The sequence below is a fragment of the Lethenteron reissneri genome, chromosome 64 (assembly GCF_015708825.2).
Source record: "Lethenteron reissneri isolate LAM-NWPU_2019-01 chromosome 64, ASM1570882v1, whole genome shotgun sequence".
In the NCBI taxonomy this organism is placed as follows: Eukaryota; Metazoa; Chordata; class Hyperoartia; order Petromyzontiformes; family Petromyzontidae; genus Lethenteron; species Lethenteron reissneri.
Window position 1 is genome coordinate 2,198,353 of NC_083842.1, and position 20,842 is coordinate 2,219,194.

At 47.6% G+C, this 20,842-nt stretch overlaps 1 protein-coding gene across 3 annotated transcripts; it reads left to right on the forward strand.

Moving 5' to 3' along the window:
• Positions 1–2,003: 2,003 nt before the first annotated feature.
• Positions 2,004–20,338, forward strand: CCNB1IP1 (cyclin B1 interacting protein 1). Of its 3 annotated transcripts, XM_061577346.1 has the most exons (6): positions 2,017–2,079; positions 3,809–3,825; positions 11,382–11,697; positions 11,805–12,092; positions 17,405–17,559; positions 19,658–19,796. In XM_061577346.1, the coding sequence occupies exons 3-5, from the start codon at positions 11,404–11,406 to the stop codon at positions 17,420–17,422; spliced, it is 600 nt and encodes a 199-aa protein (XP_061433330.1). In that variant the 5' UTR covers positions 2,017–2,079; positions 3,809–3,825; positions 11,382–11,403; the 3' UTR covers positions 17,423–17,559; positions 19,658–19,796. The 3 variants fall into 3 exon arrangements, with proteins under 3 accessions (XP_061433329.1, XP_061433330.1, XP_061433328.1); XM_061577344.1 differs by lacking the exon at positions 17,405–17,559 and having other exon boundaries at positions 19,658–20,338; XM_061577345.1 differs by lacking the exons at positions 3,809–3,825; positions 17,405–17,559 and having other exon boundaries at positions 2,004–2,079; positions 19,658–20,338.
• The last annotated feature ends 504 nt before the right edge of the window (positions 20,339–20,842 follow it).

Below are 20,842 nucleotides of genomic sequence, written 5' to 3' on the forward strand. Positions count from 1 at the left end.
TACACAACAACATTGTCAAAATCCAGTTAAATGACGTAATTTATTTTGAAAGAAAAACCTGAAATCTGATTATCTTGAGGTGGTGATCCACATTTTTGACGTGAAGCCGATAAGCGGTGCGGGCAATTTTTAATGCTTTCCAAATAAAGTTGAAAGCATCAATACAGCTCTGCCCATCTGTTTGTTCATTTGGCTGTCTTTTTAAAAGCACGGTTTCTGAGCACATGCTAAAAGGATTCTTTCATTGAGTAAATTAACAAGTACTTTGGAAAAGAGACAATGTAGACAATTCTCAAGTCCACCTGTGTGAGAAGAGCAGAAAATAGTTTTAACCTGCAGTATGGTGGTTTAATAAATCAGTTTCATTTATTTGGTAGAGCCCTGTGAGCCATTCGGGTCTTGAATTGGGTGCAACCGCAACAAACAAAAACATGAACAAGAAACATCCTAAAGTGACTACGCACAAACATAAAAATCCAGGAAAAAAGAGCAAAGTCTTCCAGAAAAAGCACCGTATATCAATGCTGTGTGCAAAAATCCCAGTGGGATGCAAGTCAAACAATAACAACCATAAGACAATTTAGATTAAAGTTAACAGTCTTAACTGTACTACAACAAACACATATGGCTAAATGATGGACGGGACGAAGAATCTAAAACAAATTATAACAAGTACACAGATGTATACTGGAAATTACAATGAGACACCGATCAGAGAGAGATTGCACGGCGGAAGCAAGATGTTATCTCCCTCACCTAATATGCAGGAGGTTGTGAGTTCGATCCCAACGCCTGTATATGTGGAATTTGCGTATTCTCTCTCGTGGTGGTTGTGTGGATTTTTCTCCGGCTCCTGTGTTGCCCTCCACATTTAAATTGTTTTGGCTGTTACGATATTCACAAATACGATAGGTCACTTCAATGGGCTATCAAGTGTGGCCAGGTTGTCTCTGAATAGAGCAAATAGAATAATAGGGGTTTTTCCCATTTTTTCTGGCAACAAAACAGAATTTTTTTTTACAAGGAATCATGTGTGAATTAACCACAATACTTGTGGTCACAATGCATTTTGATCACAAGTATTGTGGTTAATGCACACATGATTCCTTGTAAAAAGATTTCAGTTTTGTTACCAGAAAAAGGGAAAACCCCTATTATGTTTTGGTACTGGCAAAGGAGGTCTAATGATGTAGAGCAAATAACTCCGTGGGATTCACTTGGAAAACTATTTTCGTTGACATTGCTCATTAAGAAACATAAGTGGCACCTTCGCGGTAAACATTGTTAAAATGGATGGCCAATGGATGTGACTGGTGATGGATTGGTAGCCAATTCAGGGAACACGCCGCCCGAGAATGGAAACCACCGCATTCGGAGTGACGTGCGGATCGAGATGACAGAGTGTGGCATGTCAGGACTGAGGGATGGCGACCACGTGCAGAGTAAGTCTTCATCTGCTCCGAGATGGATTATGGCTGATGATGAATATATAAAACTTTTAACATCTCCATATACTCTCGCTACCTCTCTGTATCATCTCAATAACGTACATACCATGTGTCTTTAACACACATGTCACGTCTCTTAATATCTCAATGTGCAATATATAAGAACAGTCGGTGGGTTATGCATAATGTAATGACGTGAGGTTATAATACATCTGAAATATTGTCCCACAAAATTGAGTAATAACATTTCCAGTTTTTTTAATGTTCCAACATGGACTTAATCACTCAAATAAACGTTCAATTAAACGGTGTCAGTAAACTGCAGCGGTAGCCCAACTCATCTGGCAAGGACAAAGCCTCTCCCTTCTCAAAGTTGAAACCACAGCGTCCTTTATTGTCAAAGTTATTTACGGCACTCGTAGTATTGCCACGTTTCTCAACCAAAAATAGTCATCTTCGACTCCGGCACGCGAAAGAAGTTCGACGCACGTGCAGCACGTGCGTTGGCTCTGTGCGTCACTATGAGCGTGACGTCACCAAAGGGGGCGGGGCGGTGGGGCTGTGGGGGCAGCGGCAACCGCCGTCTCAGGCGGCCATGGCGGCATCCGTGAAGCGTCCGTGAGTCCGTGAGGTGAGTGGGTCGTGAGGTGAAGGGGTCGTGAGGGGGGCCCGTGAGGTGAGTGGGTCGTGAGGGGGGTCCGTGAGGTGAGTGGGTCGTGAGGGGGGTCCGTGAGGTGAGTGGGTCGTGAGGGGGGTCCGTGAGGTGAGGGGGTCGTGAGGTGAGGGGGGTCGTGAGGGGGGTCCGTGAGGTGAGTGGGTCGTGAGGTGAGGGGGTCCGTGAGGTGAAGGGGGGTCGTGAGGGGGGTCCGTGAGGTGAGTGGGTCGTGAGGTGAGGGGGTCGTGAGGTGAGGGGGGTCCGTGAGGTGAGTGGGTCGTGAGGTGAGTGGGTCCGTGAGGTGAGGGGGGTCCGTGAGGTGAAGGGGGGTCGTGAGGGGGGTCCGTGAGGTGAGTGGGTCCGTGAGGTGAGTGGGTCCGTGAGGTGAGTGGGTCCGTGAGGTGAGTGGGTCCGTGAGGTGAGTGGGTCCGTGAGGTGAGTGGGTCCGTGAGGTGAGTGGGTCCGTGAGGTGAGTGGGTCGTGAGGTGAGTGGGTCGTGAGGTGAGGGGGGTCCGTGAGGTGAGGGGGGTCCGTGAGGTGAGGGGGGTCCGTGAGGTGAGGGGGGTCCGTGAGGTGAGGGGGTCCGTGAGGGGAGTGGGTCCGTGAGGTGAGTGGGTCGTGAGGTGAGTGGGTCGTGAGGTGAGGGGGGTCCGTGAGGTGAGGGGGGTCCGTGAGGTGAGGGGGGTCCGGGAGGTGAGGGGGGTCCGTGAGGTGAGTGGGTCCGTGAGGTGAGTGGGTCCGTGAGGTGAGTGGGTCCGTGAGGTGAGTGGGTCGTGAGGTGAGTGGGTCGTGAGGTGAGGGGGTCCGTGAGGTGAGTGGGTCCGTGAGGTGAGGGGGGTCCGTGAGGTGAGGGGGGTCCGTGAGGTGAGTGGGTCCGTGAGGTGAGTGGGTCGTGAGGTGAGGGGGGTCCGTGAGGTGAGTGGGTCCGTGAGGTGAGGGGGGTCCGTGAGGTGAGGGGGGTCCGTGAGGTGAGGGGGTCCGTGAGGTGAGGGGGTCGTGAGGTGAGGGGGGTCCGTGAGGTGAGTGGGTCCGTGAGGTGAGTGGGTCCGTGAGGTGAGTGGGTCGTGAGGTGAGGGGGGTCGTGAGGTGAGGGGGGTCCGTGAGGTGAGTGGGTCCGTGAGGTGAGTGGGTCCGTGAGGTGAGGGGGGTCCGTGAGGTGAGGGGGTTCGTGAGGTGAGGGGGGTCTGTGAGGTGAGGGGGTCGTGAGGTGAGTGGGCCGTGAGGTGAGGGGTGTCCGTGAGGTGAGGGGGGTCTGTGAGGTGAGGGGGTCGTGAGGTGAGGGGGGTTCGTGAGGTGAGGGGGTCCGTGAGGTGAGTGGGTCGTGAGGTGAGGGGGGTCCGTGAGGTGAGGGGGGTCGTGAGGGGAGGGGGGTCCGTGAGGTGAGTGGGTCGTGAGGTGAGGGGGGCCCGTGAGGTGAGTGGGTCGTGAGGTGAGGGGGGTCGTGAGGTGAGTGGGTCGTGAGGTGAGGGGGGTCCGTGAGGTGAGTGGGTCGTGAGGTGAGGGGGGTCCGTGAGGTGAGGGGGTCGTGAGGTGAGGGGGGCCCGTGAGGTGACGGGGGCCCGTGAGTTTAGGGGGGCCCGTGAGGTGAGGGGGGCCCGTGAGGTGAGGGGGTCGTGAGGTGAGGGGGTCGTGAGGTGAGGGGGGCCCGTGAGGTGAGGGGGGTCGTGAGGTGAGGGGGGCCCGTGAGGTGAGGGGGGTCCGTGAGGTGAGGGGGGTCGTGAGGTGAGGGGGTTCGTGCTGTGAGGGGGGCCCGTGAGGTGAGGGGGGCCCGTGAGGTGTTGGGAGTTCGTATCATTGACTGTTGCTTTAGTCGTGTATCCAGCTTAGAGAGATCTCCCCCCCACCTCCACGTTTATGTAAACGCTTAATTTGGCGAGGTTATAAACACAGTACAGGATTTATGGTAAATTACGCAATTTTCTAATCAGATGTACATTTATTCATAACAGTTAAACATTTTATTTGCATGAGCGCACCGTCAATATCTCTGCACAGCTCAAATCTGTCGGCTGCATTGCGGAACATTTTGTAGCATCTGTGGAGTTATTTTTGTAACTGCATGTCGCTTTATGATCTGTAACTCTTGTTTGATATACCTCTGACTTGATAAAGTCCCATGCAAAGAAATCCAAATGCAAAAAATCCCGAGATTCAGCTGTCCAGGGCCAATCCAGCGATTTCGAACACGTTCATTCAACTTCTTGGTTCTTTCGGTAAAGTCACGTGGTAGGGAAGTAATAAAATAATAAAAAATAAAACATAATAAAACAATTCTCACGACGTTTTGGCCACAAAGCAAGCAGCCGTCCTCAGGTGAAAACCAGGTCTGTCGAGGCGACAGCGTCTGAATGAAACAGCACACGTGCTTGGAGCATATATATAAGCTGGGAAGAGGGGAAAAGTGCGCCTTGACAAAAGAATATGCATAAAAGAATATGCATATTCTTTTGTTAAGGCGCACTTTTCCCCTCTTCCAACCCAGCTTATATATATGCTCCAAGCACGTGTGCTGTTTCATTCAGACGCTGTCGCCTCGACAGACCTGGTTTTCACCTGAGGACGGCTGCTTGCGTTGTGGCCGAAACGTCGTGAGAATTGTTTTATTATGTTTTATTTTTATTATTTTATTACTTCCCTTCCACGTGACTTTACCGAAAGAACGTTCATTCAAGTCCTCCAGAACGATGTTTCGCGCAATATTAATAGGGTCCCAAAAAATGAATATATACAGATATTCCCCGATTAAAGCGAGTCCGTTTGGCACGAATCCGTGTTTGCACGACTTACAATAGCATAGGGCAAGACTCCGGTTAACGGGCTCGACTTATCACGATTTTAGTGGAATTTTTAAGAATTGTCCGGAACCCAAGCGTGAAGCAACGCGTGTGTCGCGGGCGGCAGCAGCAGCAGCGAGCCACCTCGTTCTGCCTCACACTGGCTCAGATGTGTGCGCCTTTTAAACTCACCATTTTATACCTCTTCTTTTAATATTCTAAATAGTGTGTTCATAATGAGAAGCGTCGTGGTGATGCTTCTAGTTGGTAGTGAAGATGTAGGGGTGTTAGGGGAAGGATTCCCACCAGTAGGAGGGGGAGTGGGACGGGGACAGAAGGGGGAGGAGCAGGGGAGGAGATATAAGGGAGAGAACGGGCGGGAAGAGGGGGTCGTTGGCGGGAATAAGATTGGGACGGCTGGGGATAGGTGTGGATGGGAGGAAAGGAATAAAAGACGAACCCCCTACAACCTTGTGTCGACTCTCCTTTACATCTGGTGGCAGCGGTGGGATCTACAATGGCTATGAGGAAGAATCCCTGCGGAAGAGAGCCAACAGAAGAGGAAGCAGGGGCCGGGGATCCTCCACATCCAGGGCAACAAGAGGGCCCGCTACCAGGAGCAGCAGCAGGGGGCCTGGGGCCCATGGAGGACTCCATGGAGGACCGCATGGCCCGCGTGGATAGGGCACTCCAGGGGCTACTGTGGCGGCTCCCTATGGGGGGCCCACCAGCACCGGGACCCCCTCTCCCACACATACTACGGGAGGAGGTGCCACGGGACCCGGAGGCCGACCAGCCAGCCGGGCAGGAGCCGCAACCGGCCTTGTTACGCCAGCCGCCGCTGCCGCTCCCGCCAAAACCGCCAGGGCTAAACACCCAACGCGGGGAGCAGGTGGCAGGACGGGCGCGCCGGCTGGGGCCCGTCGAAACTTTTGTGGCCGAGGGAGGGGATTGGGAGGCGTTTGTCTGCTGATTCGAGGCTGCCTTCCATGCTCTCGAGTGGTCGGACGAAGAGGCGCTACGAGAGTTGCCATCCGTTCTGGACGACGATGCGCTCGCCTCTTACACCTCCCTTCCCACGTACAGCAAGACCACGCTACAGGCGGCCCACAAGGCTTTGGGGGAGATCTACTGTCCAGCTGAGAGCACCTGTAGATGGTTCCAGGACCGCCAGCGGGGGGCTAGAGAGTCCCCTTTAGCCTACAGGGGTGCCCTGCTCGTATTAGCGAGGAGGGCTTTCCCTCGCCTGGCTGACGAGGCGCTCGAGAACCTCGTGGTCGAGCACCTCATCGCCTATGCTTGCCGCGCCGGCGTTGTAATGCCGGTGGTGACGACGGAGGAATGCACCTCGCTGTGGGCCGCCCGGATCCTCCAAGCCCATGAACAGGTCATGGGCCGGGCGCTACCCGTGGGCCAGGTGGCTGGCGCGGCAGGGGGGAGCAGTCGAGCCGTTGCCGCGGCAATACTGGGACCAGCGACGCCAACCGCCGAACCTGCACCGTCGCCGTTGGCCTGCCTATGTGGCAGCTGGGAACAGATCTCCGGCGTCTGAGCCGGAGCCATCGCTGCGGGAGGTCTACGCGGCGATCTGGGGGCTGGCGGAGCAGAAACGCCAGGGGCTGCGACCAGCCGCCGCGCTGCTGGCACCTGCCTCTACAACACCGCGCCGAGCCACCCCGACGAAACGCCTCGTAGGGTCTGCCACCGTTGTGGTCGAGAGGGGCATGTGGCGAGGGGGTGCCGCACGGAGCCGGAGGCAGCCAACGCCACCTGGAACCCGCCGGGGCCGAACGCCGTCAGGAACCAGGCGAGTGACGCCAGTCCCGCCCGGCCTGTCGGTCGGGCCGGAAAAATACACTCCCGACGCCGCGACCTCACTGGGGGCCTCCTCGGGGTGGGCGCCGTCGGTGTCGGGCCCCGGGCTCCACCGTCCTGGTCGGGGGAAGGGGACCGCGCCAGGGCCGGGGACCGCGCCGGGCCCGAGGATCGCGCCGGGGCTGGGGACCCTGCCGGGGATTGTGCCGGGGCCAGGGATCACGCAGGGGATCGCGCCGGGGATTGCGCCGGGAATCGCGCCGGGGATCGCGCCGGGGATCGCGCCGGGGATCGCGTCGGGGATCGCGTCGGGGATCGCGCCGGGGATCGCGCCGGGGATCGCGCCGGGGATCGCGCCGGGGATCGCGCCGGGGATCGCGCGGGGGCCGGGGACTGCGCCGGGGATCGCGCTGGGGCCCGCGCCGGGGACCGTGCCGGGGACCGTGCCGGGAATCGCGCTGGGGCCGGGGACTGCGCCGGGGTTCGCAGCGGGGCTGGGGACCGCGCCAGGGATCGTGCCGGGGCCGGGGACCGTGCCGGGGATCGCGACGGGGCCTGCGATCGAGTCGCGGCCGGATGTGACGTCGCAGACCGACGTGACGTCGCGGCCGGAAGTGGCGTCGCGGACGGACGTGACGTCACGTCCGTAAAAGCCCTCGCGGCCAGAAGTGACGTTGCGGCCGGGGGTGACGTCGCGGCCGCGGGTGATGTCACTGTTTACCTGCGACGCCGGCGAGTTGCCAGGGGCAATGGCCCTGTGGCTGAGGCAGCACACACAAGCGCTGTGAAGCAGGACCAGGGGGACCACACCATAAAGGGGGCCCCACGCCCCCGCAATAAAGGAAGGGGAAGGGAGAAGGGATGTGCTCATGGGAAGGCCCACCCCTCAATCCCCACTTCCCACTACAATAGGGGGGACCGCCTCCACACCACTAGGGGGGCCCATCCTACGTCACAAAGGGGGGGCAATTTGCACCACATGGGGAGCTCAGCCCACACCCCAGGGGGGAGCCCACACCACGTAACAAGGGCACATTCACCCTGCTGCGACACACTCCAAAATGGGGAACCCCATCTTCGGCCCGTTCACATCCATTCCCCGTCATCTCGCCATGCACTGCAGGATAGTGAGCCGCCGCCTGGTCAGTAGCCGGACTTACACACTACCGCCAGCTGCTGCACCTGGCGGGGCGGAAGACACTGTGCACATTACAGGGTCGGTACTTTTGGCCAGGAATGACCGCTGACGTGCACCGATGGGTCGCTACCTGCGTCGAATGCGCGCGGCGGAAGCCACCACCCCGGGTAAGCCGGGCGCCCCTGCAGCCCATCACGGTGACCAGGGTCAACGAATTGGTTGCGTTGGACATCCTGGGACCACTGCCGGTCACGCCACGGGGAAATAAATACCTGTTGGTTGGTGTCGAGTATTGCATGAGGTGGCCAATGGCGTGGGCCCTCCCGGACCAAATGGCACAGACCATCGCCTATGTCTTCGTGGGGGGCTATGTTCTCGATAAGGGGGCACCGGAGCGGTTGCCCACGGATCAAGGCAGGAATTTCTCCTCACAACTATTGAAGGATGTCTGCTCTATCCTGGGCACTAATAAGGTTCGAACATCTCCATATCATCCCCAGACCGATGGGATGGTGGAGCGGCTTAACCGCACAATAGCGGCCATGCTGTCCCAAGTGGTGGACGAAAACCACTCCGACTGGGACCTCCACTTTCCATCGGTCTTAGCGGCGTACAGGGTGGCTCCGCACGCGGCAACGGGGTTCTCGCCGTTTTTCCTGATGTATGGACGGGATCCCGTTTCGCCTATTGAGGTGCAGCTGACGGACATTCCCGCGAGAGCCGACGCGTGGCCAAAGGCACTAAAGGCCTCCCTAATTTATTTGAGAGATGCCCGCCAAGCAGCCGAGGTCGCATCGGCCACTAGCCAAGGGAGCAATGTATGGATACGGGAGAGGACAGTGACAGCCAAGCCCTTTAAAGTCGAGGACCAGGCATGGCTACACTGTCCTCAGGTGCCCGTCGGCCTCTCACCGAAGCTGCACCGACCCTGGAAAGGGCCGGTCAAGGTCATTAAAGCACTCCGACCGCAGTGCGTCCAGGTCCAACTGGGTAAGCGACGATGGTGTGTGCACCCCACCCGCCTTAAGCCATACATCTCTCCACCATCATCACCGCCATCATCACCGCCATCATCATCACCCCTACCCAGGCCAAGGTCGCCGACCACCACTCGCCGACCAGCAGGGGGTTCAGTTCCCTGTGCTCCCTTGTCACCTACAGCGCCCCATGTGAGGTCTGATGGAGAGGCGGCACTGACCGGGGGTTGCGGGGGTTGGAGAGACAGCGGTACCAGACAAGGCGACACCGGCGCCACCGAACCGGGGACCGTGACGAGAGGGCCTCCAAAGGAGGGGGCCGCCGCGGTCATCTGCTGCCTGTGGATGTCCGGGCTGTTACAGGACTCTGGCTGGAGACCCGGGCAGACCGTTCAATTGATTTTGTTGCGTTATATTGAATTGTATGGTTGTGGGGGGTTAAGGGCGGTCGTCACTGTCAGTGGGGGGAGGCTCATGGGGAGACTTAAATGGTCTATGAGGTAGGCAGAACCGAGGACTTTTTTTTTCCTCAGGGGGGAAGGGGGGGTGATGTAGGGGTGTCAGGGGAAGGATTCCCACCAATAGGAGGGGGAGTGGGACGGTGACAGGAGAAGGGAGAGGAGCAGGTGATGAGATATAAGGGAGAGAATGGACGGGAAGAGGGGGTCGATGGCAGGAACGAGATTGGGACGGCTGGGGACAGGTGTGGATAGGAGGAAAAGAATAAAAGACGAACCCCCTGCAACCTTGTGTCGGCTCTCCTTTACAAAAGAGCAAGTGGTAACAGCAACAACTTAATGTGCTTAAACGCGATGAGAACAGTAAGTGCACATGTGATGTTGTTCGTGCAACTGGCTTGCATGAAGGTACACTGCGAACCATCTGACAGTAAATTAAAGCAAGTTGTGATAGTGCGACTCCTACTTGGCATTATAAATGTGTCTATTAATGCACAAAAGTGTTAGAATGTGTGAAAAGTGTAAAAATTCGTATCAGTGAATTACACCCCTTCTGCACTCCGTTAACCATTCCTACGTTTCCTCTTTACATTCCACCCATCACATCTCACATGTGCAGACTACAGTATTCTTTACTTTCCATTACTTTTATCATTGTTTATTTTCTTTGTTAATGTTATGCATGAAATATACATAAAAAGGCAACAATAAATAGCATTAACTAAAATTGTCCACATACATGAGTAATAATGATAAATGTAATGATCGAGTTGGGGGCTTGGAAGGCAACCCCCCCTTATTTACATTACTAGAATTTTGGCGGATGGCTGCCGCCTTATTCTAGCACCTGCAGAGGTCTTTTCCGTGCCCAGCCTGTCACCTAAACTGATGTGTTTCTACAAAATACATCTTTTTTGGTGGGGTGTGTGAAACATTTTTAGGGGGGTCGACAATTGTTGTAAATCTGTTGAATCAGTTTTTTCCTCCCACATCAGGGCGGGGGGGGGGGGGTCCACTTTCTATAACGTTTTGATTCAGGCCTCCTGAAAGGCTCATAATAAACGTTTTTGGGTTAGATCGCGTTATTTATAAATGTGTCGTAACCCTCCACCACTCGACACGGCCAATTAGTAAAAAAGTGTCACGTTGACATAAGATAAATAGTCCACTACTTTAGCCCACTGGTGTGTTGAAGAGTGAATCCACTACATTTACAATTTTTGAGTACGAAGTTTCGCTGGTAATTACATCCAGCATCATCAGGCAAAATGGTGAAGCCCTCCACTTGCTCCCGGTCTTAAATAGAGCAGCACGGTGACGTCATCTTTTAAGTCATTCAGCTGCAGTGATTTGAGGCGGGGGGGGGTTATTGTAATTATATAATAGGTTAGTAATGAATCAATTGTTATGATTAGTAATGAGTTGTAGATTAGTAATTAGTTGTAATGTGTATTACTAAAGTAGTGAACTATTTGTCTTTTGTCAACGTGACACTTTTTTACTGATTGGCCGTGTCGGGTGGTGGAGGGTATGACACGTTTATAAATAACGCGATCTAACCCAAAAACTTTTATTATGAATATTATGACGTCCTCATATTACTTTAGCAAGGTCTTTCAGTTCCAGGCAGCTGTAACAAAAAACAAACCCACACATTTGTGCTAAATTGCATTACACTAACATGTAAAGTGACATTAAATGTAGATTAAATGGTGGAGACAGATGGCCTGAGAACAGCATCATAACTAGGTAAATAACGACAGCTTAAACTAAGGGTAAATACACGTACATCGGAACATATTAATGGAGATTAAATGAGAATAGAGTAGACATGAGTAGCCATTTTAGTACAATTATTGCAAGTGAAATGGAGACGAAGATAAATTAAAAGCATACAGACAAGATATGAGAACAACAATAATTTGAGATTGAACGAGGCGAGAGAGACTTGTTTCGTAGCAATAAAAACACTGTGGAGTGGAAAAAAGGCAGCAACAATATGAGTACAGATGAATCTCACGTGGTGTGTGGGATTGTTCTTTATATATTATACTCATATTGTAACTGTATATACTGCACTATATCCTTATACAGTATTTGCTTATCATTTCTTTAGGATAACAAGTAAAAAGCACAAAATGTCGCTGGATCAAGAATTTATGCTATGCAATATAAAGACGTGTCGCAGTAAGATTTCAGGTTTTGCATGGGTAACATCCTGTTCACATATATTTTGTGATGAAGATGGAGCTAAAGAGTTTAATAAATCTTTAACATGTCCAGCGTGCAATACTGATGTTTCTGGAAAGTATGATATTGTTCGCCATGAAGTTGATCCTCCTGAAGAATACAAATCCATGGTTCTCTCTGGGTTAAGACCAGATATAATACTTGAAATATGTTCACGAGCTATGTCGTTTTGGACTTCTCAGGTAAACAAAAAACCCTTAATATTTACATGAATATTCCCATGAATATTTAGAAAATATGTGTTTAATTATATAAATGTTATAATCATATACATGTTCATACCTTACAGGTCCATCAAGAACTTTTATTTCAGGAACATGTCAACAGCAAAGCAAAAACCCGGATGTCACAGGTTTTAAAGCACTACAAACAACAGATTCAGGATATGACCATGGAGATTTCCAATTTAATACAGGCGATATCTATTGTGAAGAAGAAACAAAAAACGTATAAAGCACACTACATTGAAGCATCTGAGATGTTACTGAAGAAAAACAAGCAGCATCAGAAGCTGCATTATATGTGTGAACAACAGCGCCGACACATTTGGACTCTTGCTAACAAGCAGAAGATTGCGGTCAGTGAACTATCTGAGGAATGTATTTAATCCTTTTAACTGCCATTATGTAGGCTATTGAACTTGTGGTATGATTCAGAATATATTTCTCTGCAGGTTAAGGGTGGAGAAAGGCAGAGTGATGGATCCCGAAATTGTTGGGGCATGTCTTGTGAAATGTAATCAACAGATTGCTCTCGGAGAATTAGCGTAAGCTTTTAAGGGCTGGATGCCAGGTGTGTTTAGGTGACCAAGGAATTTGAGTCTAGGTTGTCAAAGACCAACAGTGGAAAATCATTGGCAAGCATGCTAGGGTGAGCCATGTATAGTCTCCATAATATCTCACTGCTGAGGCCCAAGAGATTACTACGTGTGATCAGTGTGCATTCGTGACGGACGGGACTAATAAGAGTGAGTGAGAACAAATGTTCAGACTTAATGCTTTTATGAGCAGCTAAAACTATAGGATAGTAAATACATTATCAGATCTAATTAATTAGCATACACAGCAGGACTCTAAAAATCCAGCTGCAATAATCCGCAAATTCCACTAATTTTCGAATTATGCACTTTTGTGACTCATCCAGAAATCCACAAACATTTGTAGATTCTGGATCTCTTCCAGGAGGGACTAATACTGCCCATAATCCACATCACACCGTATCGGTGCCGTTTGTGATTTATATTGTATTTAAAATAGATATCTAAAAAAATGTAAGTGCTCTGCATCACAAAGAGGATGCCAGCTTCCTTGCAATACGAATTATATTATTTGTGAATTTCTTTTTTATCAGTTGAGGCTGCTGGCTTTGCAATGCAAATATTTGTTTTACCATTGCAAGTCGTTGTTGTCCTCAAACAAAATTCTAATTTCATTATGAATTTAAAGTTGTTTTGCTTTTACATTGCAAATTCGAATATGTTATGAATTATATTCTTTGATACGGTAATGTGTTCAGAAGCTAAATGGCAGTGTCAAGGGCTACGAGCCACAAGAGGGTTCGTTTGTGTAGTTGCTATTCCTCCGTTGAAAGAGTGCAGACTATAGTAGTTTACTAGATGGTCCATAGTTTGAGTTGCATGGCCACAATCACACTGTTAATGTTCTGATGCGGTTGATGGTACATCAGTGTCTTTGATTCATATCAAAAGCAGGAGATGCAATGTTTGGGTCTCAAATTAGGTGTTTATTCTAGATGTCCGCGTTCAATTCTGTTCACCCGGATTTTTCCAGATCTGGGTGAGATTCTAGAATGACCAAAGTATGATCCCAAAACGGAGATCGGCACTTGAATCGGCAGCAAAGTACATTGTTGAGGTCTTGGTTGATAGAGGGGTTGTCGTTGGCAGGACATTTGTTGACATTTCCTTACAGTTTGCATGTCTGTGCTGATATTTGGTGGCAGGATGTCTGCCAGACCAGGAAGCCAGGGGATTGGTGTTCGTTTCAGTATTTCGATTATGATGCCTATTACATTACGTAATTGTGCATCTGGCAGTTTTGTCTTTGAGCTCCTGGACCAGACTCGAGCACAATACTCTGCTACTGAGTAGACAAGTGATAGGGTGGCAGTTTACAGCACCTCATTGAGCTGCCTCAGATCATTCCAGCAATGTTTTATATCAGGGCAATTGTTGATATGGTCTCTTCACAGATCTGCTTTATTTAGGGCTTGAAGGTTTGGCTTTTATCTGTGATAACCCATAGATGTCTTGGAATGGGGTCATAACGCACTGGGCTACTACAGACGGACACATAAAATATATTGGCGGCATGATTGTTTAGGTGGAAAGCATTTGTGGTTTTGGAGGGATCTGGTCGGAGTCTCCTGCTACGGAAATATGCCTGCAATAATATATTAGCTGTTAGAGTACTGACATTGTTCTCGAGGTTTGTGCCCTGCACAGCAACGGCCATGTCTTCTACATATATGCACTTGTGAGATGATGTACATGAGCAAGTTGCTTACATATACGTTAAAATAGTGCTTGTTCTGGTACCAATCCTTGAGATAGGTCATAACTTTCAGAGCTGCAGAGAAGTAGGTCAAAAGTATTGCATTTATAATGTTTATGCATTAGCACAGACTAGCTGTCCTCACATTTGTATGATAGAATATAATTTAGATTTTTTTTTAGACTTCATATGCAGCTGCAGCAGTGGGTGAGGCTAATGCAGAGCTGCAGGAATGGAGCTTCAAGAGTTTGCTGTTTAGTTTTTCTTTGTGCATTTGTACAGACTAGCTGTTAGTCGGCACAGACTGGCTGTGCTGACGTGAATGTTTAGTATAAAGAGCTAAAATATTATTTAGCGTTGACCCATATTACAGATTTGTACCATTTGGATCTAAGAAGAACTCGTAACCTTGTTATCCTTTGCAGATTGATTTAGTCACATGTCACACTTTTCCTTTCATCCACAAATTCTGTTGCATATTAATTGTCGCATGGCTAATTCATCTCAATTCGTGGCAAATCGCATTGGCACAAACACACGGATTACAGGACAAACCTCCATGGTACGTCACGGGTTACGGGATTCGTGATATGGTCCTCCCATGTTGTGTGGATTATTGGAGTTCTGTACTAATAATCATTCGCTCTGATGCATTTGAGTAATTTTCTTTATAATCTATATATATGTAGTGGATTAACGTGCGCCGAGAGGGGAAATTGGAAACACGTGTGGGTTATGGACAGTGGGGTCGCATCAGGGCAAACAGGTGTTGCTGGGAGGATAATGGCCGGAGAGAGACGGTTCGTTTGGTGGTTATGGGATGCAGGGCAGTGATTGGCCGGTTGTTGTCAGGGGCGAGGTGGCGCCAGCAAGTCTGGGGATGGGAGCAGGTGGCAGCGGGGGCCGCGGGCGCAGGGCGTCGGTGGGGACGCCGGTTAATTAATTGGTAATTAATGAGGACGGGGATATATACGGGAGCGTGAGAGAGGGACGGGGAGTTGTTGCTGGGAGCTGGATGGAGACAGTCGGGGAGAAGAAGATATGAGAGATAGAATAGGCTAGCAGTGGAACGGGAACAGAGGAGATATGAGAGATAGGATAGGCTAGCAGTGGAACAGGAACAGCGAAGATATGAGAGAGACAGTCGGAGTGAGACGGAGACGCCGAGAGAGAGAGTGAGACGGAGACGCCGAGAGCGAGACAGTCAAAGCAAAGACAGGCGAAGCAGAGAGGAGAGTCGGGGAGAGGGAGGGAACGGAGCGAGTGAGGCGAGCGGAGCGCGGCAAGCGAGCAGAGAACGCGCTGAAGTCACGGTTGTGGAATGTAAAGAGTTTGTAATAAATAGTGATGACGGAAAAAGAAGTTGTTTGTGTAAAGTTCAGCACTACATATATAAAAGGGAAATTTGTGAATATGTGTGTCTGTTCAAAATGTTTAGCATACTTCCCGACATGCAACAAACTTGCAAATTTGGCATGTGGGTACTTTCCAGACTGTAAACATTAGAAAAATAGACTTTTGTATTTGGGGGGGGGTGGGGCACAATAATGGATATATTTTGCACGGCAAGTGAGCGGTAACGTCACATCTTGATGTCACCCACATGCGGTAGCGTCACGCAGTGTGCCTGCTGACGTCACGCCCCCCCCCCCTCCAACCCTCCGCATAGGCGGGTATCCGGCACAAATGCGCGGCATAGCTGTCTCGATTTTCTAATTCAACGCGACTATTTTCAGTTCGCTCTTAAATATAAAGCAGAAAATGCATCTGTGTGAATCAGCAAAAACTATCGAACGCTGACCTCTGACGTCATGAGATTTGAACAAGGTCACACGAATTATCAGCTCGCCACGTCATTCCCTTCCCGAGTTGCCTGCTTAAGGTTCCATTTCCTTGAGTGAAAAACATCCGATTTAGTTCAATTGGTTTGTTTCGGATTTTTTTCTTTCTTGCAAGCATCAATTTCTTTCAGGGGTTTCTACTCAAATATAAGGGAATATGAAATTAATCCAAGACAAGAATACAGGTCCTGGGCGAAGCCGGGTAGTAAAGCTAGTGTATTCTATTAGAAGATACTTGGATCTGATTGGTTGTTCTCTGTGATGTCATGGCCCCTATTTAACGAAGCTTGTTCAGGTGATGTTCTTAATATCGTGTTCTGGGTTCCCTGATGTTTGTGTATTTCCAAAAGAAAAGCTGTCTCTTGATAAATGTGGTTGTGAGAATTGCGCTTCAACTTGCCGGTGAGCTGAAATAATTATTGGTGCATTCGAATGCTTATACAGGTGACAATTGAATGTTTTAGCTATGTCAGGTCGGTGGAGGGATTCATGACACATTTGGTTCGAATCATATTCGAGGTCAGTTTGAAATAGTTTGGAATTAGAATCTGCAAGGCTTTGATACGTATTTTTGTGCAGGTTTTTGAAGTAGCATTTTATCAGTTTGGTAACAAAAAATTGGAACACGTAGGTGATTTTTCTTGTAAACATTTCCTGCACTTTAAAAAAGTACAAATGAAGTTAAATACTATGAAAACAAATAATCCAGTAAAACTCCTCGGATATACAGTACATAGAGCCAGGGGCACGAATTTACATATAAGCACAATTGTGGATGAAAGGAATGGAATCCTATTTGTGTAAATAACCTATCTGCAAAAATAATGTCTAACAATAAATAATAGCATAAATGTTTCTCTTATCTATGAAAATGTATAATATGAAGATGTAACTGTCCATGTTATCCAAAGTTCTTAAAGCCACATGTAACATAAACATAACAGTGCTTCTCCAGCATTTTTTGCAATTGCATAGTTTTTTTTTATCTACCAGGAAAGTTTTGCAAAGCATTTATTGTACAATAGCCACATCACACATACTGCACACAACCTTCCTGAGGTATGCACATCTTTACACGCAGGGAGTCGAATGGCAACCAGAAGTGTGAACCATAACCCTAACTCAATACAGTGATACCTCGGTTCACGAACTTAATTCGTGAACTGACTCTGGTCGCGAACCGAATTGGTCGTGAACCGAGGCACATTTTCCCATAGGGTTCAATGTAAATCCGGTTAATCCGTTCTGACCTTTTTTTTTGGTTTTTGAAGCACAAAAATATGAAACAAATTACAATACACATTAGTACTGTACAGTATAGTAATGTATAAAGAGAGAACACTAACCTTGCTTGAGATGACTTCAGTAAGCACTCAAACGGGTGAACTGTACAATACAGTAAGTACAGTATTGTACAGTACAGTACTGTATGTGCTAAAAAGCACACCAAAAAGCAAAAAGTCACTGAAAGTGTCTTCACAGTACTCACAGTACTTCTTTCTGTGTCTCTTCTTCTCTCCACGATCTTCCTACAGGAAGTCACGACCATGTGACAGCCTGGAAATAGTATTACAATGGCCGCGGCTCCTGTTCGTGAACCGAAGCGGAGTTCGTGAACCGGAGCATATTTTTATGAACTTTTCTGTTCGTGAACTGAGTTGTTCGTGAACAGAAGCGTTCGTGAACCGAGGTATCACTGTAATCGTTAAAATGTTTTCCGTAATGTTTTCTTTTTGGTTTAGACCGCGTAAATATATTAACGTGTCGTTAAAACCCGCCACCACCCGACACAGCCAACTAGTAAGGGTTTTTACGTAAACAGAACGTGGCCAATTCGTCACTAGTATAGTACACCGGTGTGTTGGAGAGCCAAGCCACAACATTTACAATCTGAGTACGAAGTTTCGCCAGTAATTACAACTAGCTTCATCAGGCGACAGACAGATTTGTGTAGAAATCCTCCTGTTTCGTTACTCGAATAGAGGAATAGATGTGATGACGTCAAATATGAGCCCTTCACGTGCGAAGGTGGGGATTACCGAATGCATATAAATTACAATGGGTATCCATTGCTGGTTGAGTTATTCGTGATAGTCAAGATACATTTTGCATGCACTTTATGCATGCACATTGTACGTCTACCTCCTGTCGTTTGCGTGCAATAAAATAGCAGTACCTTTTATTGTCTGCGTACAGGTAACCCCCATTGATGTATGGTGACCTGTATCGGCATGCATTTAAACAAAGTATTATTTGATGATTCGCTTCCAAGCAGCACTCAGCCTGTAGCTATCCGAACGGTTAAAATTATTTTTATTTCTCTGAATTTCGATAGATTCTCAATTTTTATATATTTGGCATGGTACATAAAATACAAAAACTAATCTGGTACTAAATATGTATTACCGAAGCTATCAACAGAAAATGTTTACCGGATGAATTGCCTTTGTGGCAAATACTTTGTTGGGCAGACTGATCAGCCCGAGACGAAAAGAACACCAAGTAAATATTAAATACTCCCAAATACAACTGTCGGCAGTGGCAGAACACGCGTGCCAACAAGGACACTCAATTGATTTAGATACTGTTGAAGTTCTGTGCAATACTAGTTACTACCGCTGTTTTTTCCGGATTTTTTTGTTGCGCATAGTCACTTTAAGATGTTCTTTGTTCATGTGTTTTTGTTGTTGCGGTTGCACCCGAGTCAAGAGCCGCATGGCTCACATGGCTATACCTAATAGATGAAACTGAAAAAACTGAAATTAGCCAAGACTAATTAGAGAATCTATCGAAATTTTGATAAATAAAAAGAATGTTAAACATTTGGATAGCTACAGACTTAATCCTGCATGGAAGCGAATCATCATTTTAATACATCATTTAAATGCATTCCTATACAGGTACAAGAACAAAGTCCATGCATAATGAACGCTGATTACCATATTCATAACCCAACTGGCAATGGATACCCATTGTAATTTATATGCATTCATTAATCCCCCCCTCGCACGTGCAGGGCTCACAAGTGACATAATCACATCTATCCCTCTATTTAAGGAACGAAACAGGAGGCTTTCTCCACAAATTTGGCTGTTGTCTGATGAAGCTAGTTGTAATTACTGGTGAAACGTCGTACTCAGATTGTAAATGTTGTGCATTTCCTCTCCAACACACCGGTGTGCTGTACGAGTAACGAATTGCCAGTTTCTGTTTACGTGACAAACCTTACTAATTAGCTGTGTTGAGTGGTAGCGGGTTTATCGACAAATTTCAATTTATGCGATCAAACCCCAAAAAAACCTATGTTATGGATGAATCCTATATGAATACAATTTTTACGTTAAAATGTGTTGCTATTAGGGACTTACCCTAGTGAAAACCGGCCAAATTGATCAAAGGGTTGCTCAAGCTTGTCAATACATTGCTAAATTGATTTCCAACAAAGGTGATGAAATCATTATGTATGCCATACATGATGCTGCCTTTAAGCGCGTCGTCATGTCAAGAGCACATGCCACGTGCACCTTCCTTATCCTGATGTCATTACATGTGACATTATATCATTGTGTGGCTTGGAACAAAATCTTGTTCCTGCCAATTAAATACTTGTGAGGACAAACGCATGTTGGAAAGCATTACAGGATCCTTGCATGTTCAACATTTTTATTTTGTACTTGCTCGTATACTCTTAAGTACTGCAAATAGTAGTTTAATTACTGGTTACGTGATATAATACACAATTCTCAGATAACCAAATATGTTTTACATGTGTTTTGTGAATATTGCAGAGACAACATTCTGAGGAAAAGACAAGTATCCCACCAGTCGGGAGAGGAGATGCGACCAATTTAAAACACTGCTGTTCACACAATGCAATATGCTGATCCATTGCAACCAGAGAAACCTTATGGTTCTAGAAAATAATATGAATTCTCAATATTTCAACAAAATAAAAATACAAAGACTACACATGTAATGTATATGTATGTATCATTTGTTACTCCTCAATAGGTTATTTATATTCCTATGTAATGAACCTGGAAAAGCCAAGTTTGTATCACTATATTTATCATTGTTTTGGTAGTAAAGTTTAACTTTATATTTATAGTGTCAGTTTCCCGCAAACTAGATGTATTAATACAAAAATAATCAGCCATGAAGACATTTTCCAAGCTGTCCCCATCTTCCATGGTCCTGCAAATGAGCTTTTCAGGCATCTATTCTTCCTTAACTCGCATTACAAAGGAGTCTCGACCACTAGCCATCAACCCTTCTCGCAACATTTTATGCCCAAATCCACTTTTAGAATCAGAATATCCTGGAGGAATCCGATGAGCTATACAGCTCTTTTTCACAGGTCAGCGAGTTTTGTTCAATGTGTTGTTTTTGTCTCTATGATACCATGTATGCTGCTTCGTGGACTATTCAGCGTTGTTACATTTTCTTCATTAATGTTCATGTTTTCCTATCCATAAGTCGTAGCACTAATTAAAAACCGTTTGACAAATCTCCCGTCTGCTCTTGACTTCTGCATCTCTATATATTTTTTAAAATCTTGGTCCACATACAATCATTTTCCTTGGTATATAAAATGTAATGTCCTCAGTATACAAAATTAAATGCCAAATGTTTGCATACATTTTTTAGTAAATGTAAAATGTGCAGTGTTTTGATATTTGGTACAAATTTTAACGAAAATAAAAAAATGCATTGCAATATATATGAAATGCCGTATTACTAATTGGTAGCAGGGTTCATGTGTATTCTGTCAGCATTGTCAATATCCTCACGTTCCTGATAATTTAACCTCTTATAAACATGATATCATATATGGATTTAGCACCTTTCAAAACCTCCAGACAGTTTTCTAGGGTTAGGTGCAAAAACTAAAATATTTAAAAAAGTTCAATTATGTTTTTTCATCTGTTTTGATTATAAATATAGGCTTGAGTATACATTTGTAGAGGAGAGCA

Excerpts from the sequence above, each read along its gene's own strand:
- CCNB1IP1 (XM_061577345.1), top strand. The coding sequence starts at position 11,404 with ATGTCGCTGGATCAAGAATTTATGCTATGCAATATAAAGACGTGTCGC. Across the intron at positions 11,698-11,804 it reads TGTCGTTTTGGACTTCTCAG|GTCCATCAAGAACTTTTATT; the intron begins GTAAACAAAAAA and ends CATACCTTACAG. Across the intron at positions 12,093-19,657 it reads CTAACAAGCAGAAGATTGCG|AGACAACATTCTGAGGAAAA; the intron begins GTCAGTGAACTA and ends TGAATATTGCAG.